The sequence below is a fragment of the Gambusia affinis genome, linkage group LG02 (genome assembly GCF_019740435.1).
Source record: "Gambusia affinis linkage group LG02, SWU_Gaff_1.0, whole genome shotgun sequence".
Taxonomy (NCBI): domain Eukaryota; kingdom Metazoa; phylum Chordata; class Actinopteri; order Cyprinodontiformes; family Poeciliidae; genus Gambusia; species Gambusia affinis.
The window spans coordinates 32,235,482-32,256,534 of NC_057869.1; the positions used below are offsets into that span (position 1 = coordinate 32,235,482).

Consider the following 21,053-nt stretch of genomic DNA (forward strand, 5'->3'; position numbering starts at 1 on the left):
TTCCACAGATTGTCTGTCCCATACCAAACTGTCATGACATGGTGACAGGTTTAGACAAGCAAACTTTCTTTTCTTTTTTTTTTTTTTATAAAAGTCACATACTGCAGCTTTAAAGGTGTGCTCCCACTAATAATAATCTGGCTCTGATGTCCCAAGTTTATTGAGGACAGGAATGATTTGGAGTGGAACATTCAGAGTCTGCTGTGTTCAAGGCTCCTCCAGCACTCATTAGCTATTGTAATTATTTACAGAACAGCTGAAGTCAAAAAAAGTTTTTATTTGGGTCAATCAGAAGAAATTTATACAAGCACCTGACTACAGAGTTAAGCTCTCCTCTCCATCCGTCCACAATCAGCCTTTAGAAACATCACTTAAATAAAGGTTGGTCAAACTGAACGACATTACTTCAGATGGTGAGAGGTGGGTAAAGCAAAGACCCACAGTAAACCAATGCATACAAACCAAGATTAAGTGCCAACAGTTGGGCGTCCTGATTAGACAATGTTTTTTATTTTTACAGTTTGTTTCATTTTATTATTACAACTATGTGAAACGGGTTTTCAAAAAAATCTCTTCTCATCAACAACGTACTTCTTTCCAGTGGGAAACTTCCGGAAAAACAGGCTGTTGCCTCTGCCCAGATTCCCCTGAAAGAGAGAGCAGAGAGATGATTCTGCTTATCGGGTCAGAACCAAACAGGAGGAAAGCTTTCTTTCCAGCAGAATTTGGAGGCTGAATGTTTTAACAATGGCTAGCAAATTTTTCTGGACAATAATTATACCAGAAGTGATGGTGATAAATGATAATATTGTCGATTTGAGACTATTTTCAATTAATATAATGGTAATGACATAATAAAGCAAGAACACATTCTTAGTGATCAATAAACTAGTGAACATTTAACACTGGAACTGGAAGACATTTTAAATATCCAAAATAAATAAACACAGAAAAGTCATAATTCATTTTATTTGTTGATAAAATGAATTAGGACGTTTCTGTAACTGTCTATTTAAAAAATAAAAAAGGCTAATTGAGACTAAAACACCAAACTGGAGAATGTGTCATCCAGTTTTTGGTAGATGCACATGAAAATTACTGAGCTCTAAATTATCATGCGATTAATTTTTTTACTGCTTGTTGCGACAAGCCTAGAGATGGGTGCATGGAGCAGCTGAACATGGCTTGCCATGATTATTTGGATGTGGTGGGAGCAATCTGGGTATTTATACTACTTTACATATGTGTTCAGTGCAGTCCATGCAAGGCCTACAGCTGTGCTCTTTTGTGTAAATCTGAATTGGTGCAGGTATATATATATATATATATATATATATATTTCTTGTGAGCTGCACGTTTCAAAAGTTGTTGTGAATGCGGAGCCCTCTGTGATGCAAGGGGCCCCAGCTGCTGCAGCATGTTGTATTACTGCTCTTACCTCCCTGCTCAGGTGCTTCCAGCAGTCCACCCAGGTGGGGTATACAGACGCATAGGGCGGCATGCCTCCAGCCAGCCTGACAGGACAACACATCAGCTCATCTCATCTGATCTGTGATATTTCAGCAGCCAAGTTGCCAACTCACCCGCAGTTATTGACAGCCATCAGGTGGGACACCAGAACAAAGGGGTAGGTGAGCATACTTGCGAAGAACTGGAAGGCAGAAGAACACACACACACGCACACACACACACACACGCACGCACCCACACCCACACACACACAAATTACTCTCTGCATATGCTACAGGTATGTTCTGCAATGTGTGTTACACTCACCCCAGTCAACGCCTGGGAACAGTTCCTGATCTCTCCTGTGTGACTCATCTGGAAAACACAACAACTGGGTGACGACTTGAAGAACCACCTCAGTTGGTGGCAGCCATGGCAGCTCCATGTGGAACCGGCACGGCTGCTCTCAGTACAACACTGCCCTCCATTGGATGTGCATCAACAAACTGTTTTCTTGCTCATGTTTGTTCAGAGAGCTAAGTGACCAACTAGCTACTAAAATCTGAACAGGTTTTATGAAGCTCTCCAAATCCAAGATTAGAGCTCAGATGTTTGGATTATAGAGACAGAGAGGCCTGCAGGACTACAGCTCTGTTCAAACTAAACCAACCGTAGGATCCTAGCTTGTAATCAGGCCCTTCGGTGGCCTTGACCTCTCCAATAGCAGTAAACGCAGCATGTGATTCTGTAGATAATGTGCCAATGCGATGCAGAGCAGCCTACCGAGTCATTGATGGTGTAAGTGTTGATGACATGAGCCAGGAGGTTGCAGATCCATAAGGACAAGACGTCAGCCAGCAGGCGAGGGACCAGACCACTGAGGACACATTCAATGTACATTTCAACTGAAATTACATTTACACAGTCTCAAAGCACATATTAAATTGAACAAATGGAGCTATTCAAAGTAAACGCTCATCAAACTTGCTCAAGTATACATATGAGCGGAGTTAGTTCTGTAACGATCCACTAAAGTACTGGTTCGGTCCACTTCAATCAGGTGAAACAGACAGAAAGTGGATTCTAATGATGGATTCTACAACAATAAAGCCAATTCAACGTCTGTTTAAAGATTGACGACTCAATTCCTGTGTGTTCTGACTGAATTTTTGAGACAATACACTTTTTTTAATTCCAACTTCATTATTGTTTTTTTAAAAGATTTTCAAAAGTGGATATTGTACAAGACATCTATTCCATCTTTAAGTTTTAATGTAAAAAACTGGTTTTCTGACAGGGGATGAAGGACATTTGAAGGACACAAGGAGGAACGAGGGTGCGAGTATTTGAACAGGGCCACTGTGCAGGGCTGTACCGTTTTACCTCTGACCTGGTCAAAGGTCAACTACAGGTCAGGTTATTGATTGATTACAGCACTGTTAGTGCAGCACTGCAAAAATTAGTTTGGATGTAAAAATTGGTATCTTGAATAATATTGTTTAAGTATAGACGATCTAAACATGAATTATTCTGACAACCCTACCAAGAAGTGATCATATCATGAGAAGCTGATTGTACATTCTAACCGAAACTCAATGTAAAGCAGATAAAAACAGATTTCATGTCCCACATCAGGTGGAACTGGTGCTGAAACAACCATAACTTCATATTTTGATCACTTTTTCAAGCCAATCTATTCACAATGACAGATTGTGAACAGTTAGGATTACTCACAACCAGAACTAGATTGTGTTATGATATTCATCTCAAAATCTGCCTGCGGAGATGAATATGCAGAAAACATGTTGACAGTGTGGTTGGGAGGAGGGCGGGGGTCACTGAGACCACCAGGTTATTTTTCTTCCATTCCTGGCTATCCAGAAAGAGTTTGCATTCCACTTTTAAATGAACTCTAGTGTTGGTATGAGTACAGTGTGTTCAGTGAGATAAAAGACCTCTGCATTAAGGATTGGTCAACTATTAGAGGGTTTACCAAACAATGTAAAACTTACGCAAAGAAGCCCCAAATGCCTTCTTCTCTGTAGATTGTAACAATGGAGTCAAGCATGCCACTGAAACCAGAAGGAACACATGATCATGGAGAAACATCTCCTTATTATGACTGTTTCCGTCTGAAAAATCTGCCATTACCTGTATTTTGTCTCTCTCCCAATGAACTGAACCATACACCTCAGAGTGATCACTAGAAGAAAGGGCCAGTCAGGTCAGCTCAACATGCAGACTAGTCCTCCATCTTATGGGCATTAAGCTGGTTCCAGCAGAGAAACGGGACCTACCGTGAAACGGGTGTGTGACGATGGTGGCACACGATCGAGCAATCATCTCTCTGGTAGTCTGTGGACAATTCAGGGCAAAAACTCAAGGCTAATCACTGGAGAACTTCACTACAGTAAATATTGCTACTGTAAATTATTTCACAAAGAATACTTTTAAAAAAATTCAATCTACAACTAGAACATCACTTTGCAGAAGCTAATGGAGAGTCTGAACTCCCAGACGTCAGTCAACAAAATGTTCAGAGAGGTTCAACCAAACACACTGCCTCAGCTGGTAACACGCAGCGATAATCAGGCCAAGATAATCTAACATGTTGAATATGAAAATTTTAGATCAAAGTGGTCCTGATGTTCCACAGACTGGACCAGATCAGTCTTAACACACCACACACTGCAGGATTATTGGTCACCATTACCTTAAGCCATAATCTTAGAATGCCAAACATTTTAAGATTGTCGGAATGGGGAAATCGGGACAATACAAATTCTGCAGTGTCAACTAGGCTTTAGTAACTCTGCTGAACTAAAACCCAACAGGTACAATCAGCAGCTCCACCCAGAGGGAATGAAGCAAGTATGGACAGTGACAGTTAGAGGGGTGTCCTTTAACTGCCTGATGGTAAATGAGTGAATCGCTGCTGCTGGTCAGCAGTCAATCTGACCATATTTTGACCATCAATGTGGGAAACTATGAACTGGACTATAATTAAAACTAAACTTAGCCAGTTAAATGAAGTACTTGGACAGAACAATCTGAGTCTTACCTCTTCAGCAACATTTTTCAGAGCGTTCTCATCTGCTTCCGGCTTGCTCCCTGGAAGCTGCATGTCACGCACACATTCACACACACAAACACAACCCACCAAGCATTATTGTTACGTATTCATATGCAGGGAAGAATACGTAATGACATATGGTCAGCAACAAGTGCTAACATCCAGGTAAAGCACATGTTCTACTGGGATTCATGCATATTAGAAGCACTTTGAAACTGGTTTATCACCACTGTGACCTCTACTCACAGCATGGATGTGTCTGGGAACGCAACATTAATTCAATGACATCTCATTTATCCCAGAGGGAAATGTCAAAACTCATATCATCCAAGTATCTTCAAAGAGTGGTTGTGGATGGTGATGCTGTGGGCTGAAGGATTTGATGAAGTCTTTTACTGAAGACTGTTGCTCTATTTTAGTCTCATGATTTTCATGTCATGTAGCATGATATGAAAATCATTGACAATCATTGACATTGTCAACAGAGTTGATGTTAAATAGAAACATGTCCGGGATGATGCCATTAGTTGCCTTCTTTTCACCTCCTCTGGGGGTGGGGTCAGAGTTCAGGTATAATTTTAACTTTTGAGCTGTTAATCAGCTGCTCCCAGTTGTACAACCCATATCTCATTGTCATGGTTACACATCTTAATAACAGCCTGAAACCAGAAGTCAGAACAGAAATCCTTCCAGCTGTACAGCATGAGTAACCAGAGGGAATAACTGTCCAAACATTCAATGGTGCCACCAGACACATAAGAACAAAGGTCATAGAGCTGCTCCAACATGTTGCCATCATCAGAGCCATAAATTCTAGAATGAATATTATTATTATTGCTTCATAATAATCAACACTGCAGGTCAACTTATAAGTCTTTGATTAATTTAAAGCTAGACAGTAAAAGCTACTCACCTGAGGTGAGCTCTTTTCCTGACATATCTAGAAGAAGAAGAAATGTCATTAACAACACTAAAGATTAAAAATTATAGCTTTTTCCAATCTAGTAAAGTGTGGCCTCAGTCATTTCAGCAGGGAATGAAAGATGAGTGACAGAAAAGGCAGAATTGCTGTTAGGTCTGTCGCAATAAATCAAGTAATCACATAATAAAATAAAACTAGCTCAATAATTTCCATTTGCATAATTTATTGTTTCTCTTTTCTCTCTTAATTTCTACCAAAAACTGGATAACAAAAGTATTCAGTCTGGTGTTGTGGTCTCAACTAGCCCTTTTCTTGAAAAATAATTTTGTTTCCAAAGACCTTATGACTTACTTTATTTTTCAGTTGCTTTGTTTATTAATTTTGGATATTTAACATGTCTTCCAGTGCTAAGTGTCCATTTGAATTTAAAGTTTATTGATCTTTGAAAATGTGTTCTTGCACTATTTTGCAGTCACAATTATAGAATTTAAAAATGCTCTCAAAATAACTGTATTCTTTATCGCATTAACTTCTGGGACAATTTATCAGCAAAATTTAGTGACTATTTTATGGTGACAGGCTGCAGTTTAAGGTTTAGATGACCAGAATGAGTTTTACTGTGCAGCTGAAATCTTCAGGCTTACCTGCCGAACTGTGCTGTGAACAACGGTGCCTATGGCTCCGGCACACAGCCTGGGAGCAAGTCCATTGTAGAGTCCAGCCTTCCCATCTATCTTAATAATGTGCTTAGCTGCAACATAGAGAAAATGACATTATAATAGAATAGAAAACACATCAGACAGGTGCAGAAACCATAATGTGAAAACATGAACACGACTGAGCTTTAAAAAGTATGAAATGTAAACTTTAATAAATAAACAGAAAATCTAATTTCTGATAATTTTAGTAAGCTATAGTCCTGCTGCGCTTAGTACAGGACCACATCTATTACTCGATATGTTTAGGGAAGTAATTATGGATATAAGTCAGTTAACTGGTCTCTTCAGCCTCTTCAGTAAAGCAGTGGTCATCTTAGAGGTGTGTTTGGGGTCATTATCATGCTGGAATGCTGCCCTGTGAACCAGCTTCCTGAGGCACAGGATCAGGCTCTGCTACAGTATTTCACAGTACAGATTGTAATTCCCCAACAGCTGCTGCACTCATGCAGCCCCAGACCATGGGATTCCCACCACCATGCTTGACTGTAGGCATCACACACTTATCTTTGTATTCCTCACCTGACTGCCACCACACATGCTAGAGGCAGTCTGAGCCAAACAAATTAATCTTGGTCTCATCAGACCATAGGACAGGGTTCCAGTAATTCATGTCCTTTGTTGACATGTCTTCAGCAAACTGTTTGCAGGCTTTCTTGTGCATAGACTTCAGAAGACAGCCATGGGGTGACAGCCATGCAGACTAATTTGATGTAGTGTGCAGCGTATGGTCTGAGCACTGACGGGCTGACCCTCCACCTCTTTAATCTCTGCAGCAATGCCGACAGCACTCCTGTGCCTATCTTTCAAACACAGCATTTGGATGTGATGTGCACTGCGCTTCTTTGGACAACCAACGCAAAGTTTATTCTGACTGGACCCTGCTCTTTTAAAACGCTAGTGATCTTGACCACTGTGCTGCAGCTCAGTTTCAGAGTGTTGGCAACCCTCTTGTAGCCTTGGCCATCTTCATGTAGCACAACAATTCGTCTTTTAAAATCCTCAGAGTGTTCTTTGCCATGAGGAACTTTCAGTGACCAGTATAAAAAGTGTGACAGCTGTACTACAAAACTGGACAATCTGCTCCCTATGCACATTTTAAACCTAGTAACATTAACGAGTCACATGATATTTTGGAGGGAAAATGACAAGCAGTGCTCAGTTTGGACATTTAGGGGTATACTCACTTTTGCTTCTGGTGGTTTAGACATTAATATATAGAAGTATTTTGAGGGAAGAATAAATTTACACTGTTATATAAGCTGCACAGTCTACTTTTTATTGTGTCAAAGTGTCATTTTTTCAATGTTGTTCCATGAAAAGATATACTTAAAAGTCTGCAGGAATGTCAGGGGTGTACACTAGCACTCACCGGCTTGTAATAAGCATAAACATACATGATTATATAATTATACTGATAAGTCTTCAGAGCAACTGTAATAAAGGTGAAAGGGAGTAGACATGCTTACCATAAGCAAACAAACCCGGAAGTTGTTGGACCTGTCGGCCGAACAAGTTTCTGCCCAGAGTGGGAGGCAGCGGCTCATGTCCAACCTGCGGACGGGAAGTAGACTGTGATTAGCTGGTACACACTTCCTTCTTTTAGTCTCCCAACCTGTTGACATGTTGCTTCAATATTACGTTGAAGCAACAAAAACACTAGGACCTTGTGAGGTTGCTTCGGTTCTTCCTCACTGAATCCATCTCTGGTTAGTTGACAGACATGTCCCTGCTGGGGGACAGCAGGACAACACGACGGCCAGGTTAGCTATCAAAGCTAGTTCTCCAGTGTTCGCAGGTTTGTTCTAAAACAAACGGTCCTACCGACCGTTCACTCGTTTGTCTGTCCCTCCCTTCCCTCAGAACCAAAACGAAGCAGAGGAACTCCGAAACCGACCCACGGTCTCCGGGGTTCCGCAGAGAACAACGAGTTTGACAACAGAAGGTCACGCGGACACCACAGGAGCAGAGCTGGAGCTTCTCCTGGACACCTTCCATCATGTTAGTTTCAGGCATAACCAACAGTTTTTTTTTTTATTAAATCCTCACAGATCAGCTTTTACACAACGAAGCTCATTTCCAACTGCAGAAGACATATTTAGCTGCGTTATTAGATCGAGGAGCTGGCTCGCTCTTCGGATCGCCAGCCTCTGACGCGGAGCTTCTACTGAAAGACCATGTTGGACCGACAACTGGACATGTCCCACTTACCTGGATGAGGACTTTTATGTACATCACAGGGTGAGACAGGACGGTGAGCCCTGATCCCAGCAGGACTTGTCCGCATGCATCCGCCATTTTTGAATAGACGGGATACTCTCTTCTTACTTTTGGAACACCAGTGGCAATTATTTTATGGAAGAAAATTGTTACCGCCATCTAGTGTTTAGAAGTGGCAGGACGCCCTGCAGTGGGAGGAGAAGGCCTTCTCTCTGGGCTTCGAGACAGAAATTGCTTCACAAATATGAATGTAAAAGTTAAGGCGATGGGATGTGTATTGCTTTACATGTTTCAGAATTATGTATTAAAGTAAATAAAATAATAAATAGTGAAACAAAGTTGAAATGCTAACCTTGTTGCATTATAAAGCCCTCCAACAGATAGAGAAAGTAAGAGCACTCAAATATTCAGAGTAAAGTTTGTCATTAACCATATACATATCAGATAGTAGATTACACATTCTGATAGAAATTAATTATTGTTTCAAATTCAAAGGATTCATGTTTCTGTTGTGTTTTTATTGTCCCCTGTACCCATTGAAAGGAAATGAAACTGCATGCAGATGATGCATGGGGGTCCCCACAACAACAACAAAAAGTAAACAAATAAAAAATATGGTTGTAAAAGGTTTCTGTGGATAAAACATAATTTGACCAAACACTTTATTTTTGCTGTAAAACCCAAAGTAAACTTCCCTAATTAAACAAATAATCTAAAGCAAACATTGTAAAATGATTATTTTCCAATAGTTTACAACACTTTTATTTGATGACACATCTTGCTTGTGAAAAGAAAGCATTTATTTAATCTTTAAGCAATATTTTGAGAGTATTCATATTTAGTTAGCAGATTCAATTCCTTAATGGTGTGCTTATACAACAGAAGTTCTTTTAGTATTAGTTCTAATGCAGTTGGATTTCCACTTGGCATAAATGCGTTTTAGAAACAAGCTATTCTACTTTTTCACAGTAGGTGGTGTTCACAAGCAGAGCCTGAACTTGAACGCAACACTTCTTCTGCTTACTGGATTATAGAGAGCATGCAGCATGAATCTACTAAAGAGCCTATTTTAAAGATTTGATAGTCATAAAATATATTTTCTAAGTTAAGTAATTTTTTACAGAAATAGAAACAGAAAGTCTTCTATTGAACATAACATGTAGTTATACTGAAAATGTCTATGTGGGAAGCTGTTTTCCCTGTTGTCACATGTGGATAAACTTCCTCTGTAACAGTGGATCATGACAAAGGGAAGCAGCACAAAGAAAACTTGACATATGGATTTCAGAAACTTTAGAGCCTGTGAAGTTTTACATTATTGCTTCTTGACATTTTCTACATAAAAAGATGGTGGCATTTGGTACAGACATCATGATGGACTGCTTTCTCATACGTGCAACAAGAAAGATTGATTTTGATCAGAATACATGGCCCTGACAGCCCAGACCCAGCTCTGGCCACTTGGTGGGTCAGGCAAACAAAAAGAAACTGATAAATCACAGACACATTTGAAGCAAGAAAGTGTTGTTTTTCTTTTCCAACATGGGTTGTATTTTTGGTAGAGTCTACCTTAATATATGTTTATTCAACCACATGTACCCATGTCTATGTTCAGGTGTTTCCGAAACAAACCCATATTTCTCCATGACTGGACTGAGTGTATTGCAGCAGCTCTTTGTGTGTCTGACCACAAAAGAAATAATAATAATAATAATAATAATAATAATAATAATAATAATAATAATAATAATAATAATAATAATAATAATAATACTGAAAATTAGCTAATGAATATCAGACACTGCAATTGAAATGTGTTTGAACAGAATAATTGAAAAATGAACTAATGAAAGTCCTGGAGAAAAATTATGAAACCTTAGAAAAGACTAAAGAGAATGTGACTAAATGGACATGTGAAACTGAGGTGTGTCCTATAGTTAGCACCACATATGTCATAAAGCTTCTGTGAGAATGTTCTTTAGTCAAGCATGAGAAAACTGGAGCTTTTTGACACATCTGCTCTTTGGTCATAGGAGTTACCAAGAAAAGAACTCCACTCCTGTTCTGTGAAGTTTGGAGGAGGCTGGGTTATGCCCTGAGGCTGCTTTCCTCCAGAGCGTAAACCATCACATGGTGATGGGCCATGTTATGGTAAACGCCCATTACAACAACTGCAAGGACACTTACAACAAAAATATGAATGAAAAATGTTTTCTTTTTGCTACTTTAATATTAGAGATATGTTTTCTTCACAAGAATGCTTATTTAAAAAAATAAAAATTCCTGTCCATACTTTGACAAGTGATCTGTTTGCCCCCTCCCCTCCATGTGAATGTTATAGGTGACTGTAAAACAATGTCATACATGTCTGGTTTTATAATACTTACATATTCAGATATTCTTGTATTCATTGTGACCACTGACCAGATGTCATGTTTCCCCACTTTACTCTGCAGAACAGTTTCTTTACCAAGTCTTTTATTTTCTTCCTGCTTTAGTCCAAATATTACAACCTAAACCATATTCTCTTGCTTTTAACACTGTTTCTTGGAGCATAATGGCAAGTCTGCTGTGGGAGCAAGTAAAAAAAACAAAAAACAAAGTTTCTATTTTGTAACATTAGCACAAACTTCAACATAAGAGTTTTCAGTTCTATGAGAAAAAGACTAGAACTTATCAAAACCTAAGCTAAAATAATTATTGATAGTGATTATTTAAACTTCTAATCGTACCAAATGTGGCATTCTCACAGATCTGAGTTGAGCTTTCTGATCAGTTCCACCTTGAGGCTTATCACTGACACCATTTCCTATGTTTGATCACCTGTGTTTGTTAGAGTTGCTATGGGCCTCATACTGAAGACAACATTACTGAATCTGATGTTGTATTTTGAGTGAAAGAAATAAGCACAATGAACATTTAGATCGCTTTGACTAGTTTTATTAATATTTGCATGGCATCAAGCTGGAAAGCATCCATTCTTTTGTATTTGTGGTAAAAGCAGTGACAGATCAGTTGTTCTAATTTCTCACTAGGTCAGCATAGAAGCCAATAAAAGCAAGTAGCCTCATCTGTATGTCCGCTACTGGTCCTGTAGGGTTCAAGAAAAAGATGCAACAAAAAGAGTAGTTATCGCCAGAATATTTTAAAAGCTAAGTTCAAGGACACACACAACAGTTTTAAATCATATGGTGTGTGAAACTAGCAACTGTCATCATCTACACCAGTGTTTCCCAACCCTGGTCCTCAAGGCACACTGCCCTGCATGTTTTAGGTATTTCCTTGCTTCAGTGCAGCTGATTTCAATTGATGACTGATTAACAGGTTGAATCAGGCACATTAAAGCAGGGAAACCTCTAAAACATGTAGGACAGTGTGCCTTGAGGACCAGGGTTGGGAAACACTGATCTACACTACAGTCTCTGCAGTGATAAAATAAGACATTTCTGTAGGTCAATGCTGATGAAGCAACATACGGTTTTAGCTTGTATATTTTGGAAGTGCAAAAAATATTCCTTCATGTATCATCAGTAAAATATTGTATAGTATTTTTAGAACTGTTTATGTACAGTTATAGTAAAATTTCACATGTTGCCGGTGACTGAGAATGTTATAGTATAGTATAGAATGTAATGAAACATTGAGCTTACTTTGAACTCTCAGAGGAACTGCATTCCAGATGCAAGTGGTTTTTTCTTAAGAACATTTGAATCTGCAATGAAATAAAAGAGACATCATCAGTAAAGGCTGATAGATTTCTGGTCAAAGAACCCACTGGACTAACTGATCACTCCATAGTTTTAACTTGTAAGATTCAGGCCGAGCGGATCTTTAGGGATTAAAAACGACCTCTGGTATTTTGTACCCTTCGTCGAGGAAAGGTGAAGGCAAGATTTTGGAAGAAATACTCACTGCATTGATAGAGGCGATTCACCCGGAGGATGTCATTCCGACTCATCTGGGTGGCTCTTCCAATCTCTACGTTTGGGTCGGGGATGGGAACAATAGTTGGCTCTCTGTTCCTAGAGAAGGCAAATCTGCCAGAATAGAACCAGAAATTTGATTTCTCTTCTCAGGCACTTTATTGAATCACTTCTTGCTTCCTATTGTGCAGCATAAAGGTTAGAGGTCTAAACTAAAGTGAAGAATGGTGTGGTACTGAGGAGGTTTTGACTTCTTCAGGCAGTTGGAAGACAAAAAAACAAAAACAAAACAGAAATAAAAGAACTTAATATTGGATAACTTGATTTCCCTCTTTGAGAAAACAGCCATAAAAATATTCCTACTCTTGCTCTAGCTCTTTGTTTAGACAGTCTGGCTTTCTGCTGCTGCTGGCAATGTTTGTAGCACAAGTCTTGAACAGGTTAAGAGAAAGTGTCAGCTGAGTGACAGGCCAAGACCTAGTAGTAGTGAGTGACTACACACACAAGTCACTCACTACTACTACTACCCCCTAACATTTTATTCAAAGGAAACTGAAGAAAATAAAGTCAGTCATCAACATGAAACAATAGTTTAAATGTGTTGTTTCTCAGGATGAATGTACAGAGCAGGCTAGCTCATCATAAACACTGCATACTGACATGCAGACATGTACGGTCATTCAGGGTTCCATGTAGAACTGTGTTCAAATAATTTATGAAGATTATGTAAAAATAATGGTACTTCGACAAAAAAACAGTTTAGGAACATCCTCCACTGAAGAATCCCACTCCCCCAAAGGTTTTTGTAGGGCTAAAGTGACATTTAGATCTTATACTTGATTTTACAAAGTTGTCATTTCCCTGAACAAAAAACCCAACCAGCAAGTTAAGACAAGATGAAAACCTTTCAGAGGTTAAGATAATGAATGTAGGCATTACCTTCCATAGTGCATGACAGAGTTATAGTCATAGGGAGTGCCAAGGTTGTTGGTCTGGATTTTCCTGAAGTTATGTTCCTGTCCTGTAGGCGGGGAATATAACTCTGTGATTCCTCTGAATTATATATTTAGACAAGTTAAGTAAAAAAATTCTTATTCCATCTTTAATTGAACATACTCTAACAAGGAGTGTGTACGGCGGCTCACCAGGGATGACGTTCTCCAGAAGGATGCGGACATGGCTGTCCCTGTCGGAGCGGGTTTGCTCATGGTTGAAGCCCAGAGCATGTAGCAGCTCATGCTGGACGATCTGGTGGAAAACACACCCGTTGCGCATCAGCGACACCACCTGACCTCCACCACGACGGCCAACAAAAGACCAGCACCTGGATTGATGCAACATAATTACATCACACCACAAACAATGAAGCTGGCAGATGAAGAGCACTACATTGGATTTTTGTGTGTGGTTGTTACCCAGAGCGGGACTGGATGTCCACAAAGTCTCTTTCCATTTGCTGGGGCCTGAAGCGGAGGCAAGTAGAGTCATGAAATGATTCCAGGCCTCTGACGATGATGCTTCTTTCTCTTTGAGCTTGGAAAAAATATGACAGGAAACATTACTGCTGTAACTGTAACAATTAACTGTGTGCAAGGATATGTGTTGTTGTGATTACTCTGTATGCTCCCGGGAGCAAGCAGAGGGGCTGTGGATGTGAAGCATCCTATAGTCCTGAAGCAAACACAATCACTGCTGAGCTATGATCAGCTATCAGGAGTTTAGATAAAACTGTAAAAACAAAAACTCAGGACACTGGCTCCTCTCTGTTGGACATGCAGGTACCAAGTTGAGGTAAACTACATTCTATTTAACATGTTCCAAAGACCATAAACATTTCATGTTGAAATATGATGAAAAGTTATGAAGTAGTGTAAACACTATATGCTCACTGTTCTAGGATTACGTTTAAATGTTTAAGGCTTTTAAATTCTTGAGTTATAATAAGTTATAATATAGTTTTAATCAGATTGCTTTTTATTGATATAAGGTGTTGAAATGTGTTGATTAGGCCAGATAGGTTGTTTGCCTTTGATGTAACAGAAAAGTTCCTGTTTTTTTAATCTACACACTCACATACACATTACATTACACAAGTAGAAAAAAAGCAGATTTCAGTTGGTGAAGTATTGAAGACAGAAAGTGACTTCACAGGGAAATGCCCTTTCAGGGTGAAACTTAGTTTAGATGCCTAATAGGAGTTGAATCATATTGTTTGGTGCCACACCAGGTTTGGCACCTTATTGGTGCACAGCAGTGGTCTGGCACTGAAATGAGAAACTATTTCTCTGTTCTTATTATAGTAATAAATTGGATTGCTGATTCTAACTTTGTTTTCTTGGTTATTCAAGACAATCTCTCTTAAAAGATAGTCCAGGAGGAACATTACTCAAAAACTTGAAGCCATGTTGGGATTATGTGCTGTTTCAAACTGTATGCTGTTATATTTGTGTCACCAACCTGAGTGTGCAGTGACGTGAACGCATGGGCGTAGGTTTGGGTATGGACAGTCGTGACATGTCACGACCAATATTCAAGGGATATAAAATAGTCCCGACCAATTTTTGCCATATTGATTTAAAAACACAACAAACATATGTATTTTTTAACAAAAACAAAATAAATAAACGAAAATCTACATTGATTAGTTTAATATTTCAATATACTACGCAGTGGTAGCATTCATTTTAAAATTCGCTGTTATGAACTATGACGACCCATGCCGCTATTGGCTCAAAGAACGTGGATCTACGTTCTTTGATTGGCTGCAACAGGCGGCGGCCAGCTGGACACACGCGGAACGGAAGCTTGGTCCATGGAGCTGAAAGTGAACGCGTCTCCTTCTGAGTTTGACATTTATTATGAGTCTCCGAGACCATGTCGCCACCAAAAAAGAAAAGGACGACAGACATTAGAAGTTATTTCGCTACCTCGGCTGTAAGTACAGTGAGTGGACCCATAAGTTAGATATCTATCACGCAACGCATTTGTTGTAAAGTCCGGTGTTTAGTAAGGCCAGCACTGAATGTGAGGTAGAATAGGTCCGTTAATTATGTCATATTTTTTCACATAGGATGCTCAGACAGCTTATTAGGCCAATGTGGTGCCCCACCCCCACCCTCCACTGGTCAAAAATGGTGCGGGGTGGTCAGTAAGTTGTAAGGTCCCACCAAACCTACGCCCTTGCGTGAACGCACATGCAAACAAACAAATAAATCTTTCTTCACTCTAACAAACACCTGCTCTGCCTCTTCTGTTCTCCCAACGGAACCACCAGCCAATCACAGGCAGATCTTTTTCTTCCAATTAGAGTATTTCTAGCAAATACTGCATATGCTTAGATGGAAAACAACCAATCACAACCAGCAAATCAAAACTGCTGCAGCAAGCAGCAGGAATGATAAAACAGAACAGTATGATTTATGAAAAACACCATAAAACATGTTCAAATAAACACTTCTGTGGCCTTAGCATATTCATTGTATTTTAACTAATATGTTTGAGTTTCTTGAGTTACAGTGTGTCATGTGAAATATATTTTATAATTTTTCAGTAGATTTTTAGAGATAGACTGAGTCAGATGTCTCCTACCCCTTCCCCCGCCTCTTGCTTGAACATTGACAGTGACAGTCCACTCCCAGTCCATTCACACTCCCACACTTTTGAAGAGCTTGCTACACCACTCACAGAACACGTTAGAAATCCTGTACGGAATGTAGACGTTGCCATCCTGGTCTTTATTCCACAGGCAGCCTCGAGCAGTGCAGGGATCAGCGTTCTGTAGACCCGTTGGCACGGCAATGTCTCCAAACATCACCAGAGGGTCATCCAAGTTCTTCCCTGTCAAATATAAGGCGAGGAAAGGTCATTGTGTACTTCCTGTCATAAGATTTGAGATAAAGGCTAACAAGTTTGATGTATTGTTAGTATGCAGAGGTGCTTATATTTAAATCTTTTACAGCATATGTTCTAGATGACATGCATACCCAGGTTAGCATTGGCCTTTTCCAGCAGGGTGGAGACACTGAAGTCATCGTCCTCAATGTTGTTGCCTGTGAAACCAAACACAGATTCAGGGAAGTAAGGGAATGAGTAGCTCTGATTACAACAAAATATAAGAAGTAATCAAGAATTAAAATGTCATTAAAGATAATGTTTTAAGAGACATATTTCAGAACAAATGTTCTGAAATGCAAGTCAAGTCTTACCAGCATTGTCATCAGTCTTTACAAATAAAGGCTGCAAAAAAAGTAGTCAATTAGTCTGAGACAGTGTAAGTCAAACACAAAATAATCCACAAATGTTTTCTAGTTTTAGTATAAGTCTTTTTTTTCAGCAGAGTGAGCTAATTGTTACAGCAAAAGCTTTATAATAATTAGACTCCAATCTCACCTGTGATGTGGACAGGAGCCCACAGAGGAGAGCAGTTAGGAGCATCATGGTTGTTGGATAGCAGCGACTCACTCAATACGCAAGCAAAGAGCTGAAGCTTAGGCCTATATATGTGGGAAAGCCAACTTATTCTGACCCTACAATGGGAAACTGCTCAACAAAGACAGTTATTACTCAACAGGTTCTGTGGTATCAGCAAACTGTGACACACTTTGCAGTTTTGATGAAATTTCCTCTTGTCTTCTCAAAACCCAAACACGCCCCTGCCCCCCTCCAAAATACAATCCAAGACTGCTTTCCAATGCAAGTGTAGTGGGTCTATTGATAAAACATCATAAGTGACAGACCCAGAAAATTTGACTTGGGGGTGAAAAGAGTGGCAAGATGTTTTGGCTGGGTGGACCTCTTGATGTAATAAGTCAAGTCATTTAAAGTGAAAATCCCTTAAATGGAACTGACAAAATGTCCATAAAACCATTGAAAAAGTATTTATTTTTTCTTCAAAGTAAATGAAGACAAGTTTTAAATATAAATGTATCTCATCTCCCACAATAAAAAAACCTCACCACTTTCTTTTACCTCCTTGTGAATCCCCTCTCTTACTATTTCAGCATCCAAACATCCCAGAACCTCATTCTGAGTGTTGTACTAATGAGCATCAGGTTTGACCTAAGAGCTCATGAAATTGATCTTGTTCTGTGAGGTTTGTCTTTCATCAAGGCTTCATTGAGAAATGTTTTGAGTAGCCATCAAAGCTACATTTCCACCAGAGTTTTCATGTAATACTGCTTTTTAACGACTTGGTATTTATTTAAAACTTCCTTCATTTTAAGTACAGATGTATTTTTCCAAGCCGTACATTTGCTCTCACTTTGTCTTCTCATGAACTTCACATATCATTTGTGTGTAGTAACTATAGTTACGTTATCTAAATGTCTTGAGTAACTCTTTGAAAAAACATACCTTCAGTAGCAGTATAGTACAGCAATGTACTTTCTTTTTACTTTTACTTGAATAATATTAGCACAAAATATCACTTCTCTTATTTAATTTGAAAATAAATTCTACTTCAAAAATGATTTGCTGGAATGTTGGAAAAGGCTACTGTTGTGTTCAAGTTGTGCTAACAGAAACTGCTGAAGCTATTCAAGCCTTAAAATATACTTGAGTGAATTTGGCTCCTGCACTGATTTATACTAAATTTGTTTGATTTTCTAAATGTCTGTTTAGTTTTTTTTTGACATCTGGAGATATTTATTAATACCTTTTAAATTATAGTAGTACAAACAAAATTATGTGCTGCACAAACCTGCACAAACATTTGACACCAGTACGTGAGCTCAGTGGTGGAGCAACACTTTCTCTGAAGAAAACTGAATGAGGCTTTTAGGTGAAGACTCCTCGGTTGTCCCTGATGCTGTGAGGTATTTAGAATATTATAAGAAGGCCTTCACATAGCTAGGAGTAACAATGAGCTAATCAACACTGGTGTTTGGTTATTTTATTTTATCAGCCTGCTTTACTGACTGGTTTAACTCACCAGCTTCTTTCACTCTTTATTACATGAGTTAAAATTTGTTACATACTGAGACTTGAGTGACAGACCAGGAGTCCAGGTTAAGACTCCAGTCTAAGTGCACCAGACTGCATCAAGTCTAAAGTCTTTTATTTTTTTTTAAGCTAAAATAAAGTATTTTATTTTTGTGGAACAGTGGAGAGTTTTTCCTCTCCACTGTTGATGATGCGTTTTGTTGTGTTATGCATTAGGGATTATTGCAAAGTCAAATATTTGATGCAATCAGCCAGTTTTCCTGAGATATATCAACATTTAACAGTAATTTTGCAATTGGATGTGAACCTGAGCACAGTTGGATTTAACAATGCACAATTTTAGTTCTAGTATTATGAAGTAATTCATATTTTAGGAAAAAGACTTTAGCTGAACCATTAAAACTTCTGGCCTCAGCTTATCGTTTTATAGGTGGAATCCAAACACCCTCGTCCCATTTCACCTGCAAATATGCTTGTTTATTGGAAAGTTATCCTGAATAACATCAGAGTTTCCCCTCTTTTCCAACTCATCTTCATCATTTAGCTCAGTGAACCATATTAGAATCAAAATGAATTCCATAATCCATATAATCGGTCATGTCTTGGCCCAGAGGTTTGTCTTGTGAACTTTTTAAGACATCTGTTGTGAATTTGAGGTTTAAAATAACACAATTCAACTGAAATGAATTGCTTTATATGGACCAGATATTATTCTTTCTGCATATATGTACTGGTGTGAAAATGTACTCAACCTCCTTTTGGTTAAAAGTGTGGTTGAAGATTTGTAACAGTTCTTTAGTATTTCCATTGCATTACTTCTTTAAAATGTGGGAACAGTTGCACTATCAATTGCTGGCACCTACATTACAAAAGAACATGTTGAAAGCTTTCTCTAGAAAATCATTGTCTCAAAGAAAATGTTTTGTGCATTTACAACGGTGTCCTCCTGACTTTCTTCCTGCCCTGGGACCGGGCCCCTCTCCAAGCCATGCCAACTACATTCCACTGCCATCACACAGCATGCTGCAACGGCTCTGCACTACATCACCTGCAATCATTTGTCTGCAGTCACTTTTAAAAACAAGGAGTAGATACACATGTTTAAAATCATTGTGAATTTTCTCTTATCCCCACACGATAAAACTTTCACACAATAAAATTAAGTATATTGAAACATGTAAAATTAGTTTAGAGAGCTATTGTAGAGAGTAGGCATCATATTGTATTGTAGAGGCAAATAACAAAGCTAAATCATCACTCGAGACTCAGTTTATGTTTGTTTTATTGGGGCCAATGTGAAGGGTTCTTCTAGCGGACCTGTTTCATACACAAGGTCCATAGTCAAACATATTTCTAGGAACCCACAACTCTCACATAGAGCAGGGTGCATCTATACTAGAGCCTGTCTTCTTTATGTGTGTCTAGGGTTCTCAACCAATCCAAGCTGTTAGGCTGAAACAGATTTCTTGTCTCACCTCATGGTGGAGAGAAATAAAAGTTTCCAGGAATCTTTAAGACCTGTCTCCTATCAGCCTAAATATTTAAAACACAACAACTTTTTCCACAGCTTGTCAAATTCTGAATTTCTTATTGACTTTTCAGGTCAGAGTGACCCAGTGCATATAAAAACATTTCTTTCTTGAAAATGTTGGTATTGTTTTTGACTAACAACGTATTTATGAACACATAACAACAAGGTCCTGATATAATTCAAACTGGATATAATTATTGATACATGTTGCTTAACTGTAGCAACAAGATATTGTTTCACAACTGGTAAAAACTGATTAACATCTCAAAAGCTCTAATTAAACATGAATTATAACCCCACGCCCCAGAGCAGGTGAAAATGAGGCTTCATGGATACAAAGCAGGACCAGAGAGAGAGGAGGAAGTTCAAACCATCTCATCCATCGTGATGATCAAGTATCATATCACAGACTCCAGAATCTCTCTGCCAACTTTTTTCTGAAAGCAAAAGAGGTGGATTAGCAGAGCTGCCAAGGACGTTACTATGGCAAATCGTCTCTGTTGCCTGGATACTGAGCTATTAGTGTGATATGAAGGTCAGGTAAGCATTTTGTTTTCTGTACCATGCCGCTTTTGCCAAGGAAGAAATTATATAATTCTACTGCACATTACATACTCTATGTGTGGAGTCCTCCAATAGTAAAGGAGAAGATCTGATGACAGTTCAGTTCATTTATATGATGCCAATTAAATAATCTGGTATTCAGAAAAACCAGAAAACATCTAAATGAAAGCAGAAAACCAAAAATTATAATTTCCTTTATACCAAGTCAATAAGTCAGTCCAATAAATATTCAGTTCAGTATGATCCTCCTCAATCAAATAGTTACACACTGAGTGTGTGGTTACACACTATGTCAACTATTTAATACAATTATCCAATTCAAATCAGTCAGCTGTAATATATCAACAAACTGAACAATATCTCAAACTCTGCATTATGTGCAGTGTAAAATAAGTTTAACTGATTATGTGCAGAGCTTTAATTTCTAGACATACCCCAGAAAAAATGTCAGATTCCAAAATATTGATTGATTGGTTAAAGTTTGTCATACTTGCTATCTGACAGTGAAAATCTAGAGAAAATCAATTTTCAAGAAAAATATACTTATTGTAAAACAAAGCTAAATGCAAGAGAATAAAATACATCTAAGACATTTTTGAATTTATTCAAAACAAAAAATATTGATGAGCGCCAAAACAAATGACTTAATAATTATATGTTTGGCAATGTGGTTCATTCGTAGAGCTTTGTGCAATAACAAATTCACAGGCAATTG

General features: G+C 38.6%; 2 protein-coding genes across 2 annotated transcripts; both read right to left on the bottom strand.

Moving 5' to 3' along the window:
* Positions 1–257: 257 nt before the first annotated feature.
* On the bottom strand, positions 258–8,633 carry mtch2 (mitochondrial carrier homolog 2). Its single transcript, XM_044140145.1, has 13 exons — positions 8,372–8,633; positions 7,630–7,714; positions 6,089–6,195; positions 5,436–5,462; positions 4,511–4,567; positions 3,747–3,804; positions 3,601–3,652; positions 3,462–3,521; positions 2,233–2,326; positions 1,777–1,824; positions 1,584–1,651; positions 1,439–1,514; positions 258–647 (listed from the first exon to the last, which is right to left on the bottom strand). Exons 1-13 carry the CDS (start codon positions 8,537–8,539, stop codon positions 561–563), a joined length of 987 nt encoding a protein of 328 aa, XP_043996080.1. The 5' UTR covers positions 8,540–8,633; the 3' UTR covers positions 258–560.
* Positions 8,634–11,304: 2,671 nt separating this feature from the next.
* On the bottom strand, positions 11,305–16,828 carry LOC122844074 (hatching enzyme 1.2-like). Its single transcript, XM_044139256.1, has 10 exons — positions 16,693–16,828; positions 16,509–16,539; positions 16,287–16,352; positions 15,988–16,140; positions 13,719–13,836; positions 13,449–13,627; positions 13,243–13,324; positions 12,293–12,417; positions 12,031–12,092; positions 11,305–11,471 (listed from the first exon to the last, which is right to left on the bottom strand). Exons 1-9 carry the CDS (start codon positions 16,738–16,740, stop codon positions 12,040–12,042), a joined length of 855 nt encoding a protein of 284 aa, XP_043995191.1. The 5' UTR covers positions 16,741–16,828; the 3' UTR covers positions 11,305–11,471; positions 12,031–12,039.
* Positions 16,829–21,053: the final 4,225 nt, after the last annotated feature.